Source organism: Heteronotia binoei, chromosome 16 (genome assembly GCF_032191835.1).
Source record: "Heteronotia binoei isolate CCM8104 ecotype False Entrance Well chromosome 16, APGP_CSIRO_Hbin_v1, whole genome shotgun sequence".
In the NCBI taxonomy this organism is placed as follows: Eukaryota; Metazoa; Chordata; class Lepidosauria; order Squamata; family Gekkonidae; genus Heteronotia; species Heteronotia binoei.
Window position 1 is genome coordinate 30370515 of NC_083238.1, and position 16200 is coordinate 30386714.

General features: G+C 43.1%; 1 protein-coding gene across 2 annotated transcripts in view; it reads left to right on the forward strand.

Annotated features, from left to right (window-relative positions):
• MYO3B (myosin IIIB) overlaps positions 1 to 16200 on the forward strand; it is a 411089-nt gene that overhangs the window by 23352 nt on the left and 371537 nt on the right. Inside the window, exon 1 of one of the 2 annotated variants that reach the window (XM_060257444.1) lies at positions 2853 to 3004. The exons of the other annotated variant lie outside the window; for it this stretch is intronic. Within the exon in view, the coding sequence (XP_060113427.1) occupies positions 2877 to 3004 (128 nt within the window). The 5' untranslated portion in view covers positions 2853 to 2876. Of the gene's footprint in view, positions 1 to 2852; positions 3005 to 16200 lie in introns of those variants that run through there. 2 annotated transcript variants of the gene reach the window in all.

Genomic DNA, 16200 nt, shown 5'->3' on the forward strand with positions numbered 1-16200 from the left:
AGATTTTACTTTGAATTTTGATGTCAAATGCGGTGTTAAAAGTCAGCTCTAGGATGTGCCACTCTGAAAGCAGAGTAGACATTTTACCGCAACATCTGTGGCAATCTTTTGAAAGGGACAGATACAAGAGGACAGTTGTAGGCAGGCACCTATGTGCAACCCTGAAACTACTGGGCAGGTGTAGATTCCACACATAACTTGATCCTGTGGCTTGGTGAATCATTATTTCTTTTCCCAGCTGCTCCATAGCAGAAAGATTTCATAGTTGTTTCCTCCCTTCTAGGGTTCCTAGGTTTTGGTGGGTTTCTTCTGCACATCCATCAAGGCCTGTTGCCATGAGATTTCTTCTTGGTTTCTCCTGCTTCTTTGCCCCTTATCTGTTGACATCGTGTTATAGGGTTGCCAGGTGCCTCCTGGCCACCAGTGAGGAGGGGCTGGTAAGATTCCTAGCAACGGGTTGGGAAACTCCTGGAGATTTGGGGATGGAGCCTGGGGAGGACAGAGACTTCAATGGGGTACAATGCCATAGGGTCCACCCTCCAAAGCATTCGGACCAATCTCTGTAGTCAGAAGTTGAGCTATGATTTGAATGGATCTCCAGGCTCTACATGGAGCATGTATCCCTATAACATTAAGCCCTTTCATATTCCTTCATCTCCTTGACAGGTGTGCTATTGAAGAAAAATAGTGCTTCCCCTCCGCTGCTACAGCTAGTGTTACCAACCTGCAGACCTCTCAGAATTACAACTGCTTTCCAGACTACAAAGGTCAGTTCCCCTGGAGGAAATGGCTGCTTTGGAGGGTGGACTCTGTGGTATTATAACACACCAGGCTCCATCGTCAAATCTCCACAAATGTTTCTCCCAGAAGATAGATCCAGGTGGGCAGCCATGCTGGTCTGAAGCAACAGAACAAAGTAGGAGTCCAGAGCACCTTTAAGACCAGCAAAGTTTTATTCAGAATGTATGCATGCATACTTCATCAGACAATGGAATGGGGTACAGTGAGTGGAGCTACATATAGCTGGTGGGCAGTGGTTAAGAATGCAAAGTGGTACAAAGTTAGAATCCAATGGCAAAATAGTGAAATTAACCAACTGAAGAATGTTTGGTCTGGATAGCATTTGCGTAGGAAACAGATAAAACAGTAACATGTCAGAATGGGATAATGATGGTGAGAGTGTCATAGGGCAATAAATGGAGTCTGTTAATTGCTCTATTGCTTGCAAGGCTGGGTTAAACTGAGGACATGTCTTTCCCAGAGGTGTTCCTGTCCACCTAATTTTCCTTTCACTCCCTCTCTCTGTCCTCCCCTGAGCCTCATCCCTAGCCAGAGGCTGGTGCTAGGCAACACAACTTCTGTCAGTAAAAGGAGAGGCCTTAGGTGAATAGAATGGCATACAGTCCACTCTCCAAAGTAGTTATTTTCTCCATGATGGGGAGAGAGATCTGTTGTCTGGAATTCAGTTGTGATCCCAGGAGATCTTCAGTCTCCACCTGGAGGCTGACTACCCTAGGCCTAGCATCAAGCTCTGGGTGACTTGATGCCACCTGGCTGGCATGACTTAACTAAGCCTGGCTGCTTGCTCCTGTTCAGCAGCAGCCCCCTATGACAGCCACTGTAACTTAGCAGTTGCCAACTCTAGTTGGGAAATTCCTGGAGATTTGAGGGGTGGAGCCTGGAGAGGAAATGACCTTAGTCAGGTGCAATGCCATAGACTCCACTCTCCAAGTCAGCCATTTCCTCCCAGGGAACCATTGTTGCCAATCTCCAGGTGAGGTCTGGAGATCACTCAGAATCACAGTTGCTTTCCAGATGACAGACATCAGCTTCCCTGGAGGTGGGGGGAAGTGAATGCTTTCACTTGGGTGGGTAGGAGGACAGCATGGATGGGGGGCACTTGCCCAGATCATCTTTCTACAGCCTATTGTATTTTCCTTCACAACAGGCCTTATTCCTAGTTTTGAGATTAATTGGAATAGTAGATCTTCAGGTGCCAGCTGGAGGTTGACAACCCCGATTAAACCAGCTTTCCAATTCAGTGCTGATCTACTGAATCATTGGATACTAAGCCTCTCCTGCCATTTAATTTCCACCCATTTCCATGGAGGAAAAGTGGGAGCCATTTGGTTTCTTCTGACTTAAAAACTCCAATTCCAAAATGTTCTGTGTCTGATAACCCTGAATAATACATTTATAATTTATGAATCTTAGTGTGTGGTTTCTTTTGATAAGTCCCTCCATAAAGATAGCAGCCCAAATAACTTTAAAATTAATAGATTCTATCTCACATGCCTATTATTATTGTTTGAAGCCTCTTAGAGAAGGGAAATTATGTAAATTGGTGTCACGCTAGGCTACCGCATGCATGCTGGGAACACATAACAATTAGCTTACCGATGAAAATATTTCATCTTGAGCAAGAATGATCATTGGCACATAAGGGCTGCAGTCCCTATTAACTGTTTATTGTTATTATATTTTCATGACCTAAGACTAATGACTGTTTTTAAGAAAAAACTACTTGAAAAGGCAAGCTAATAAATCTGCCACTTTAAACGTTCTGGAAGATGACCGATTGCCCTTCAGAGCTAAAAGTGCATTGGAAAGCAATAGACAAATGCATTAAGAAATAAACGAAACAGCCAGCGCTTGCTCCCAGTCGGTGAACAGCTAAGTGGCTTTTATTCTGCAGCCCGAAACGTGTAAAAAGGCTCGATAAATAGATCAGACTCAGGACCAATTAGCGTCACATTAATCTGTAGCAATAATGAAGTGAAGCTGCTTGGAGGTTGCATCAGTTTATCCGTATCCTCCACGACAGGAATCATGTTAGCAGGACACGCCATACTTGGTGGCAGGGGAGATGTCAGAAAATGCTATGGAAAATAAGCTGTGTGTTGCATCTCGGGCAGAGAGAAAAATCGTGCTTGGGGGAAGAAAACCTCCCTTTAAGTCCTGAAGAATCTGAAACTCACTTTGCGGGACAAAAGTCCGTCATAATGTAAGCCCTTTTTTTTAGATAGAAAAATTAGGTCACTGATGTAAGCCTGCAGTTCTTTTCTCTCCCTCTCTGGCTGTTTAGATTTCTTCCCCCATCTTGTGAGCGCATCTTCTCAGACCCTTGTGAACTGAACAGAGTGACAAACTACTTTGGTGGAATGGGTCGTTGTTGTTCTTCTGTAGTGTTTTCTCCTTTCCATCTATTGTTGAATGCCATGCGCCTTTTGTCCTTGCTGTTAAATTGCTGTCAAAGGAAGGTGTAGCAAAAAAATCTTCTCAGGTATTGATTTTCCGCAAACAGGGAGCATAGTTCAAACTCACTTGATTAGCCACCTGCAGTTTGTAACCGAGTGCACTTCGGAGATTATAAACTTCATTTCAACGCCAAGTCTAGGGCGAAGCTGAAGTCTAACAGCTATTATCCCTCAATCACTGCCCCCCTATATTTAAACCACCCACACATCCATTTTGCTTAAGTAATAGGATGTTCTTTGGTTTTACAATAGGCTAATCTCAGCAGAATAGTTAGTTTTTAATACTGTCAGTCACTTATATAAGCAATAATTCAATAATTTTCAATGCTTTCTTATGCTGATTGCTCAGTATGGTTGGATATGTAATTTTGATGGTAGAATAATCAGCGGCCACATAAGGCAGCTGAGGTTCTCACAATGCTATCCTAAGCAGAGTTAAGTCCTTCTAAACCCACAGAAGTCAATCAGTTTAGAAGGATATAACTCTCTTTAGGATTAAACTGTCAGCTTCGTTATGGGATATACACATGAGCTCACTATTGCTTTCTGTAATGACTGTAAATATTCTGTTCCTTCCCTTTCAGGCTCTGTAAAGGCATGGGAACCAGTGGTGAAATTGTTGACAGTCTCACTGCTTTATTTTTTTCTCCACCACCTTATTTTTTTAGGAATTGATTTACCCTTTTTTCCCATAAATTGATTTACTTTGCTAGATTTTTTTTTTTTTTTTTGCAAATCATTATCTTGACCCATAGAAAATAATTACATTTTCCTCACTGCGTGCACAGTGTATTGAGAGAAACAGGCACTTCGCTGAAAGCAGCAAATGAGTAGAAGTGATTACATTATTAGGGAAATGTTAAATTCAGAACTATCAGTCTTTCATATTTCAGTATTTTGAGTGAAGGGCAGGGTATAAATCCAATCTCTTCCTCTTCCTCCAGGTGTAGAAACCAAAATGGTGACCAGAGAGCCATTTATGCTGCTGTAAAAGGATTTTGTGTAACCATGACAGTCCTAGACAGTGGTTGCTGTTCTCAGGCCTAGAGCTGCATAGTCAGTCTGGTTGCTAAAGATGTTCTGCTTGAGCCTGCAGGTGTATGTGTTTTAATGCTGCTCTTGCTCGATTCTGCTCAAGTTTTTGATTTGTCAATTTGGAAGCAATTGTCAGTCAGTCAGTTACATTTTATTTGTATCCCTCCCTCCCCGCCAAAGCGGCTCAGGGCGGCTAACAACAAGAACTTAATACATACATTGTACAATAAATAACATTTAACTACAATTGATTAAAATCTATAAAAATTCTAAAAACGTTAGTGTATTTGGTGCTATAATCGCTGGCAAGTTTGCTTAGTAGTTTAGTAGTTTCAGCTGGTGAAGGCCGTTCGGAACAAGATGGTCTTGCAGGCCCTGCGGAACTGTTCAAAGTCCCGCAGGGCCTGCATTTCTTCTGGGAGCTGATTCCACAGCTGTGGAGCCATAGCAGAGAAAGCCCGAGTACGGGTACACTGGAGTCTTATCTCTTTTGGTCCGGGGATATTCAGCAGGTTCTTCCCTGCTGACCTCAGTGCTGTCTGGGGTTCAATTGTACTACTCCACTGCATGGGCCAAAACCTTGGTGGCTAATGAATGAGACCTATGGGCCATATTCTGCTTCCAACTGATTTCTGATCAAAGAAAAAAATAAACATTTTGATTTATATGTCATGGTTGTTCCACAAACTATGGTCTCCACACAGAAGCTATTTTATATAGTTATGTATAATGACTGTTATCATGTTAGGGTTGCCAGGTCGAACTCAGAAAATATGTGGGGACTTTGGGGGTGGAACCAGGAGACTTTCCCTAAAATAAATAAATAAAAATACAGCAGTGTAGTTCAGATATCAGATGCTACACTGAGGTGGGGGGACCCTTGAAAGGTACTGAGGAGAGAGGTACCAGCATGGAAACGGTTGCTGTCCTTAGGTGAAAACCTGGCAGAACATCTCTGCCTTATGTGCCCTATGAAACTGTAGGAGATAGGCTTCCCAATCCCCAGGTCCCAGAGGGGGATCCCCCGGTTTTACAGGCTTCCCCTCTCCCCCAGCCAGCTAGCCGGCGGGGGAAGCCCCACCCCCACTACCATCATGCACTTCCGTGAACGATTCCCATAGGGAGTGAAGGGGAATTGATCTGCGGGTATCGGGGGCTCTGGGGGGGGCTGTTTTTTGAGATAGAGGCACCAAATTTTCAGTATAGCATCTAGTGCCTCTCCCCAAAATTCCTCCCAAGTTTCAAAAAGATTAGACCAGGTGGTCCAATTCTATGAACCCCAAAAGAAGGTGCCCCTATCCTTCATTATTTCCTATGGAAGGAAGGCATTTAAAACGATGTGCAGTCCCTTTAAATGTGATGGCCAGAAGTTCAATTATGCTTGTCACATCCTTCCTTTTGGCTTTGGCCCCAAAGTCTCCTGGCTCCACCCCCAAAGTCCCCAGATATTTCTTGAATTGGACTTGGCAACCCTAGTAGGAGATCTTGCAGGGCCCTGGTATCTTCAGGCAAAACATTCCACCAGGTCAGAACAGCTGGACCTCTTTAGGTCCAGGAATTATTTCTATCTGCCCATCTTTTTTTATTATTAGAACTGAAAGAAAAATATGCAGTAACTGGAAATAAACTAACCCCAAAATGTAGATATTTAATTCCATTTCAGCATTCTTGGGAGACTATGGAAATACAAACCAGACCTTATATGAGCAAAGCTGATTGTTATATTTATAGAGCATGAGTCTATTCAACTCAGTTTGATGGTGTTACCTTGTCACTGGAGGATCTCGTGATGTGTCCTGTTTTGCTGTGTCATGTAGGGTTTCAATGGGTACATCTGGCTTCCTAATGTTGCTACGGTATCTTCATTCCTTTCTTTGTCTGGCCAAGAAGGGTCAACCATACTAGATCCTCTGTCTCCCCATTTGATTCACACAGAATGCTAATGCTTACTCTTAACAGTTGCTGAAGATTTCCCCAGGCAAAGTTTCATTTCTATGTGGTTTGAACGTAACTTCTATTTATTTTCTTTTTGTGTTGTAGCTACATAAAATTGGCAGAGATTCTCAGGCTTGAACTTCCTGAACAAAGAAAGCTCTAGAAGCCTTTTGAAGGGCAGTTCTGCATTACAAACTTAGACTTCAATCCAACAGTGAGCTATGCTTGCTGCTTGCATAAGACCATTGATTTAAGCAGACTTAAATACACTTAATTGTATCTTGGACTGTGGCTGTACACTATGTTTTGTTCTGCAAATATAACATACACTTCAATGGTCCCTATGTAACTGGGATGGCCGCTATTTTGCTGAGCCCTGTCTCTAGTTCTGTCACTGTTTTATCTGCACCCTGACTTTTAGGAATACCTTGTTGAAATGTGAATGTAGGTTACTTGCTATTGTTGTTATTCTTCAGGGTTATGTGGGTACAGAGCAATGCACACAGTGGAGGGGGAGCAGGATTGTGTGCATTGGCCTGAACTCTCACCATTGTTCAAGCACACTGAGCCTTATGTGGTACTGTTCACACATCCGCATAACTGACATACTGCATTTTCAGTATTCGTAATCATGGGAATGGAGTCTACATGCAAACATTTTATAGGTGCACAAGTTCAGTGCCTGTACAGTAATGAACACTCATGTGGGGGGGGCAAGTCTTGTGCTTTTCCCTGCTGCCTGTCTGTATGCATTGCCCACATGTACATATATGTAGGGAGGACACCCCCACCTCTGGCTTTCCATTGCTGCCTAGTGTAGCAGCAGTGTAAAATGGGTGGAAGAGTACCCTTGTGGTGATGCCACACTGTCGGTTCTGTTTGCATAATGGGAAGTGACTCCATGTGTTATGGCAATGGTCTACCAATCGTTGAAATCTTTATGGTTTTACCACAAAGATTTTGGGGGATTGTTAGTGTGTTCAGTGATAGGTGACACTACTTCCTACTGCGTGACTGGAAGCGACATCTAGCCTCTCCCCACAAATCTCCCTGGGTTGGTAACTCAACATATGTCATATATACAGGCAGGGCTTTTTTTTGTATTGGGATTACAATATAGGGTCCAAATAAGAAACACGCAAATCACAATAGAATCTACAGCATAAAGGTGCATAGTCTGTTCCTTCAATTTCCTTCAACCCACAGGGGCAGAGCCTATCCAAGAAAGGTATTTTTAAAAGTCACGGCAGAAGGAAGTACATTAAAGCAGGACAACAAACATCCTTCGAATATGGGGATCAAGCAAGCAAGAAAAATACTCTGCAAGTGAACTGCTAAAAGGAATTCCCCAATGGGGGATAGGGGGGGAAACATTCCAACTTCCTTTTCCTGTTGTTCATGTAACCTCCCTCTCATGGAATGATGATGATGATAGTATGGCAGCAGGATAAGGATTCTCATGCCACTGCTAATTGACCAGTTTCCCACCAGTATGACCAGGTTTCCCCACAACTGAGTAGTTGCAGGTTTTTTCTTATCATGGGGAGAATAAGAGAGGGCCCAAGAGACTCCTCGCATCTTATCCAGAGTCATCCACGTTATAAAGGAAATGACAGATACACTTTTAAGTAAACAAATTACCTTTTTAGAAACATGTAGTTTCTCCTCTTCCCCAAAGTTCATATGGAACACCTGAGCACTCTGTTTTCCAAAATCAGAGGAAGGGTGCAAGCTACTTTTGGATGCCTTTCTGTATTTTCTGGAGGCCAGTCATTAATATAGGCATTTGTTGCCCATTGAGTTTAGCATTCCGTTTCCAAAATAGGAAAGAATTGCAAACAGGAACAGATGGTCTGGAATGACTCCTGATTGTTCCCACTGCGTTGATGCTTGCCTCATTTGCATCTGATCTGGTGTGGAACGCTGATGGATGCTGATCAGACATGTGGCACACTGCAGATCTCACACAGGCTTCAAATACTGCATCAGCTGAAAGCATTGTGGCTGGAAAAGGAGGATGTTATCTGGCCCTCTTAGAGGTCTAGAACAGTCTGGGCCACCTCTAGCCTGTGAGGCTACTAGCCATAATAAAAGAATATTAAAAAATGATGACATGTGATGTGTGCAAAAACAAGTTATGCCCAAATGACAAGGAACATTATGCACAAATTGGCTTCCAGAAAGAAATCAGGGTAGAAGTGGTTTCAGAAGAATCAGGGAAAAAAATGGGGAATAACCAAAGAAAGAAAAAAGGCAAACCTAAAGGCACAAAAATGTGTGCAGAGATTTGGGGGAGGGGCATAAGCCAAAGACGTATGGAGGGGGGGGACATGCAGCAAAGCCCCTAGTCTGAGCATCATGTTGATCAAACAACCCAACAGACATAGATGAAGGGAGGAGAAACCAAGGCACCCAATCCTCAATCTCTGGGATGAAATAAAAAAAGGAGCCTATAACTGCCTTTCTGTGACCAAATGCCAAAAGCTACATAATGTGTGTCAAGTTCTTTTATATTTTTTACTTCCTGATATTGACGTTTCCTTTGTCTTCTCTCTTCCCCCCAGTCAAGTCAGAGTAGCAAAAGCAGAATATTTGTTGATTGATTTTTTTTCCTTTTGCTTGTCATTAGCTCCTCCAGCAACATCTTTTTTGTTTAACAGCTGAGTGGGCTAGAATGCAAGTTTAAGACATAGATGTTCAGACAGCCATGGATTCATGCAGGAGTTGCCAAATGCTTTGCTCCATGAAAACAAGAATGGACTTGTTGGGTTTAGGGTATGTTATTAAAATGAACCATAGATCAGCGGTGGCTAGACGCACAGGACTTCCTTACAATGTTGATAGCCACTTTCCTTTAGAAGCCCTATAATAAGGTATTAGGCACCCATCATCTCCATCCAAATGGTGCTGAGACTCTTATCTTGCTCTAGTAATATCACTTCTTGACTTATAGTACCTTTTTTTCTCTGACCTTCCATGGTTGCAACTTGGTCCTCTCTGTTGGAAATATGAATCTGTTTTGTATGTCCTTTGCAATGTTCTAAAGTTCCAGTCATTATTGGGTTAACACTGTGCCTGATTCCCTATTGTCTGCATGACCTGGGAAGAAGATACTGACTGCTGTCAATCAAGGTCTAGAAGCGGGAAAACCTGTTTTGTCTGTTTGGTCAGTTAGTCAGGTGACTTCCTTTGTTCAGGCAGAGAGGTCAAGAAGAAGGAGGAAGTAGCCTTCCATTAAGCACATGATCTTCTAGCGTAAGCATGTAGTTCTATAGTGTTTGTTATTTTCACCTCCCAGTACCCTTTCTCTGTAGAAATAAATATGTTTTTGCTTTTTCATGTTAAATGCCTCTCAATGATTATTTGATCCAGTGATCCATCGCACTGTTTGAGATAAAGAAATAGAATTTCAAACAGAATTCCCTAACACTCTCTACTCTGTCCAGATTCCACCGTCAAAATCATTCACCTGTGTAGCAGGCACCATTTGATCAGGCTCTGTTTTTGTGTCCACAAACCACTTCATGGAGCCAGTATTGAGTCTACAGTGAAACTTATGTATAGCCTCAGTGTTATGAAACCTCCAAAGTGTATGCTGGCCTTCTTTTCATATCCAGCGCAACTTTTGGCCTTTCTTCTCTCTGCCCTCCATAGCTAATATAATTTCCCACTGAGCTTTTTGCTCCTCTAACTGCCTTATTTAGCGATTTGAGGGCCCTTGTTCTCTGAATATGCATTTTCTCTGGTTGCCTCATATGCCCGTGATGTTCTACACCATCCAATCTCAGCAAAAATCCATCCTCTTCCAGGAAATCTGTGACATAAATTCTTAATCCTGATCCCCATCTGAAATGAAGTCTATGTACAGTTGACTGCCTTAACTCTCATTCTTCAAATGTTAACCAGATCACCTTATCTTTTCCTTCCGTTGTCTTGCCTTCTATTGCCTTCCCTTCCCTTCCAGTGCTTCTCTACAAAAAATTATTTTTTCCTTGGGGTAGTATGTGTGCTGTGTAATGTCAGGTTGCTTCTAAATTATGGTGATCCTATGAATGAATGACCTCCAAAACATTCTATCATTAACAGCCTTGCTCAGACCTTGCAAACTGAAGACGGTGGCTTCTAGGCTTCCCAAGTTGTCACTGGGGCAGGGGTTCCCCCAATTTTGGGGCCTCTAACTCACCACCCCATAATGAGCTGGCAGGGGGAGCCCCGTCCCTGAAGAGCTCCAGTGCACAGCAACGTGCCTGGTGCAATTACATCACCCAGAAGTGACATCATTGTGCTAGGCACAGTGCACATGTAATCAGGTGAAAATTTTTATGGTGCCAGAGTTTTTCCATGATTGCTAGAGTGTCACATGCATGACATGCCCTGCATGATAACATCACTTCCAGGTGACATTATCAAGTTGCATGTGCTTTTCACGCACACAAACAATCCCCCCCCCCCCCCGGAACCAAGTAAGACACGGCAACCCTAGTGGCTTCCTTTATTGAGACCATCCATCTCATGTTGTGTCTTCTACTTATCCTACCGTCTTCAGCTTTTCTTAGCATAATTGCCTTTTCCCATGGGTCTTGTCTTCTCATGATGTGACCAAAGTACAATAGCCTCAGTTCAGTCATTATTGTAACTTTTAAAGAGAATTCAGGCTAGATTTGAACTAGAACCCATTTATCTGTCATTTTGGAAGTCAAGGGTATCTCTAAAACTCTCTCCCCACACCACATTTCGAATAAGTAAATGTTCTTCCTGTCAGCTTTCTTCATAGCCCAATTCTCACATCCACACACAGTAATGGTGTACACCATAGTTTGAATTATCTTCATCAGGGTCTTACACTTCACAGTCTTTTCTTGTTTCTTCAGGGCTGCTCTGCTATATTTCAGTCTCCTTCTGTTTTCTTGATTGCAGTTTTGGAGTAGGGGCCTATCTTCCAAATTCCAAGAATTTGTATAGTCTTTCTCTGGAATCATATGTGACAGTTAATAGTCTGTTTTTGGTGAGGGAGAGTTGTGCAGGTCAACCATGTATTGTGTTTACTAAACAATTACTTTATTTGAGCAAAGCCTTAAGTTTAATGGGTGTCTTTCAGTTGCAGTATTTCATTTAAGGTAAAACAATGATCTCTATTGAATGTTTCTGACCGGGTCAGGATTTAAATTCACTGTCCAGTACCTTTATCTCTTCTAAAAAAAACCCTATTCCAAATGTTGGATTAAAGTTTAATATGTAGATTTTCTTTTTATTTGGATTTCTACATTGCATATTCTCTGTCCCTATCAGTTTGGAGGGGGTGACGGCATTTCAAGTACATACTTTGTGCACATTTTTGGTATGTGCCTATGTGCCTATGTGCATGCCTGCTAGGGCTGCCAAGCCCCCGGGCTAGGCGGGGTTTTTCCCGCCCTGGAGGTTTCCAACCCGCCAATCCATTTTGGGCCAGCGAAAGGAACCTCCCCCAATGTCGCTGGCATGATTATGTCACCCAGAATTGACATCATTGCGCCATGACATCGCTCGCTGGCTGCTCTAGGCATCGCTCGCTGGCTGCTCTAGGCATTTCTGTGAAAACTCTATGATTCCCCCAGACGCTCTAGCGATTTGGGAGGGAAAACTCTGCGGTACAATAGGTACCATAGAGTTTTTCCCTCCCAAATTGCTAGAGTGTCTGGGAAAACCATAGAGTTTTGTCATTGCTCTGCACGCACTCCCCCGTCGGAGGCAGCAGAGGACTTGGGAATCCTAATGCTTGCAGATATGTTAAACTCCAGGGAAATATTCTCCATTTTGAACCATTTTATTCTTTTGCAGCCAATAGTTCCACCAAAGCAGCTTCACTGGTTCCATGGTGGTGAAGAAATGAGATGTGCCAGGGCTAATTGAACATGCAGTCTCTCTTAAACACCATGTGGAGTTCTGCATATGGAACAATACTTTTTTTTTGCTTTGCTGCTGCACAAGTGTATCTATTGAAAATGCTGGGATTGTCTCTACCAGCCATAGCAGAGCCCCCCCAAATATTTTATATCCTGACTCTCCAATGAATCATCAGCCTGAAGCTGAGCCTTGAACTAATTTCAGGGCTGTGGCAGACCTGTCCGAAAGGCTTATGTTACTTGGGACTGGATAATGACTCTAAGCTGGAAGGCAGCTAGTGTTGCTGAAAATTGTAAAGATATTTACAGTTTCAGAGGGCTTGTGCTGGAAATAACATGATCAGTCAGAAGGAGCTACTGCGGCTCTATTATCCTTGCTCAGTGGTCTGACACATCCTGTCTTCTTAAGTGTCATACGAACAATGAGAACTGGGGGAGGCACAAAATATAACAAAGAGAGAACTGCTTTCCTCTCCTTGGGAAGTTGTTGATGTTTCTGAAATTCCAGTGTAAAGAGTAATTTGGATTTTGATTGTTTTATTGGCTGATTTATTTTCTTCAGGTACCCTGATCCCTAAGTACACTTTACTTGGCAGTAAGTCCCATACATTTTAATGGATTGGTGGAAGCTATTTTAGGTGAACCAGAAAGGCCTGATTTACACTGTCTTCTATACTTGAGTAGGGCTGTGCCCTTTGGCTTTTTATTGTAATATTTGTTGCAGAATTTATATATTTGAAAACAGTCAAACAAATCACTGATAAAATACTCAATTTGTGGAATGCTTATATTGTTTCAGTACTTGCTGGCATCCATTTGTTCTTCTGGCTTCCAGCACTGTGTGGTGTTTGTTCTCTATTGCTTGTTTTACCTTTTTTTCTTACCCATTCTCATATTGCTGCTTAATATGATAGGATAGGGTATGGAAAGCCACATAGTTATGTTACCTCATATCACGTTACATTGTGAAGTCATCAGCTAAATCACTACGGCCACTCAGATAAAACTATACTGAAGGCATTTCCTCGGTTCCAGTAACTGAAGCAACTTCATTACTTGGCAAGCTGCCAAGAAGCCTGCAACTTTATAACCTTATAAATCAATCAGAAGTAAATTCGCCTCACTTTTACCTCATAACTTTACTAATTCTTATTCTTAAATATTACTCTTTTCATACAGAGTACTTTAAAAAGCAAGTTTTATAATGTGTTTAGAGACTCCAGACAGGATTTTTGTTCTCCACAGGATCACTTCGTCTTTTGACTGGATCATAAGGTTCCATAATGTTCTTAATATTTTCCTTTGAACAGATTAACATAGGTACCTCTCTGGAATTCAGCAAAGCAAAATATGAATATGTTTGCACATGTCAATAATTTCCCTAAATTACATGAAGACTTTTTGACACTTTCAGCAAGTACTTAAGCTGAGTTCTACATGTTGTGCTGTTGACTAGTCTACCCTTTATGTGGGGGAAAAGTCTGCAACCTAGTTTGACAGAATTTACAACCCTTTTTGGGGTTAGGATTTGTGGTGCTTTTGACAGCCTTGGTCCTATAATCTGGACCAGTGTTTTATACTGGGCATGTCCACTATAGGACTTGGTGTGGGTAGGATTAGAAAGAAAGGAGGTTGCCACTGCAGCTTCCCACAGAGAAAAAAACACTGAGTTTTTTTGTGCTTGGCTGGGGCCAACATCTGGCCCAGGGGTCCTCAAACTACGGCCCGCGGCCAGATGCGGCCCGCTGAGGACGTTTATGCGGCCCGCCGGGTTATGGCAAAATCAGACCGGAAGTGACATTCGACCTAAACTCGCGTTAGCAACGCACACTTCCGGCACTGGGCTGAGGCAGCGGAGACAGAGTGTGAGGTGATACCGAGGTGAGGTGAGTTTCCAGGCCAGGGTGTGTGGTGTGGGGAAGGGAGAGAGATGCAGAAGACAGAGAACTGACGGCCCGCGGCCTTGTACAGTAACGGCAGTCCGGCCCTCCAACAGTCTGAGGGACAGTGAACTGGCCCCCTATTTAAAAAGTTTGAGGACCCCTGATCTGGCCCATTCTTGGCTGAGGTGCCTGTGGCAAAGTCAGAGACTTCCCCAACGTTGCAGGAGCTGAGCAGGATCCACCCACCTCCTTTGTACCTTGGGCAGCCACTTTGGTTGCCATTCCCCATTCTAAGTGGGGGACCGCCTGGTTTTAGGGGCTTCTTCCCACTGGCTGATGAGGAAAACCCTGCCCCACACATTGCACAGTGATTCTCTGGTTTTTGGGCAAAACTCTATGGTTTGATGCTGATTTTACCATAAAGTTTTGCCCAAAAAACAGAGTGTTGCCCCTGATGTCACCGACATGACATCACTGCCCACTCCTGGAAAGCCCCTCAAATCCCCTAACCATTGTGACTATCCCACCTGGCAACCCTAGCAGCCACCATCAACTCAGCCAGAACTTCCAGGACAGGACCCTGGGTAGCAGGTAACTGCAGCAACTGAATATGGGCCTTGCTACCTCCCTCCTGGGCCACAGAGTTTCAGCTGTAGGGTGATGACATCACCTCCTTGTGGCAGGACAACAAAGATGACACTGGGGAATAGCAGAGGCCATCAGGCCAGCCAGAGAGCATGGAAGTAGCCAATTCCGTAGGGCCTGCAAAACCGCCCTCTTCTGGCTAGCCTTCTAAGATTGGAATAAACATCACGCCATCATTAACATTAACATAACTGAGATAATAGCACTATTAGATTATTTTTTAGACTGTTTTTAGATTATTTAAATATTTAATTGTTATTTGTATTGAACTGTATAATCTTGTTTTATTGTTTAATATGGCTTTTGCCATGTCCTGTAAACCGCCCTGAGCTTGCCTCGGCGGGGAGGGCGGGGTATAAATAAAATGTATTATTTATTATTATTATTATTATTATTATTATTATTATTATTATTATTATTATTATTATTATTATTATTATTATTATTATTATTATTATTATTATTATTATTATTATCAGAAGGCCAAACATGATGGCCTGGGCAAGGCTCCAAAGGGGCCATGCCATGCAAGATTGTTGAGAGCTCTGGAGCTCTGGTTGATAATCTCTGGTACACCTTGATGCAGGTGGTATGGTACTACTGATCCTGTTGGATCTGTCTTTTGTCTTTGACACAGTTGTCCATTTGGTCCTGGTCTGCTGCCTAGCCTCCCTAGGTGTTAAGGGTATGGCCTTGAGCTGGTTCTCCTCATTCCTCCAGGGTTGATCCCAGGGGGTAATCATGGGTAGAGAGAGCAGTCATCACCACAAACCTATGGAGTTCCTTAGGGGTTGATTCTCTGCCCAGTGTAATTTAACATCTATATGCTCCCTCTGGCGAAGACTGTAAAGAGATTTGAATGCCAATAATATGCAGATTACACCCTACCTCTTATTTGAGGAATAACCGGCAACCAGAATTCCAGTCTTGGCCAGAATTCCAGTGGTGGAATGGCTAGGTGAGAGTTGGTTGAAGCTAAATCCATCTAAGAGAGATTGTGTGGCTGGGGAAGAAGAAGAAGGAGATTGGATTTACATCCTGCCTTTCACTTGGAGTCTCAGAGTGGCTTACAATCTCCTTCAACTTCCTTTCCCCATAACAGATACCCTGTGAGGTAGATGGGGCTGAGGGAGCTCTTTCAAGAACTACTCTTCAGAGAGCAGATCTTTCTAGAATTGTAACTGGTCCAAGGTTGCTCAGCAGCTGCATGTGGAGGAGTGGGGAATCAAACCTGGTTCTCCCAGATTAGAGTCCATCCACACACTTAGCCTCTACACCAAATTGGAAGCCCAGACCACTGTGGTGGTCACTCCTACCAACCTTTGATGGTCCATCATTCTACAGTCAGCTCAGCCAGGAATTTGAAAGTATGGTTCTATTCTTTGCTCTCCATGGACAGACATGTGTCCTTGGTGATGAAGATTGAGTTTTACCATCTACACCAGGCATGCCACCTGGCCTTTTTGGGAGGACCTTGCCATGGTTATTAACTCAACAGTCATCTTGAGACTGGACTACTGTAACATGTTCTATATAGGGCTACCTTTGAAGACATTTTGGAAG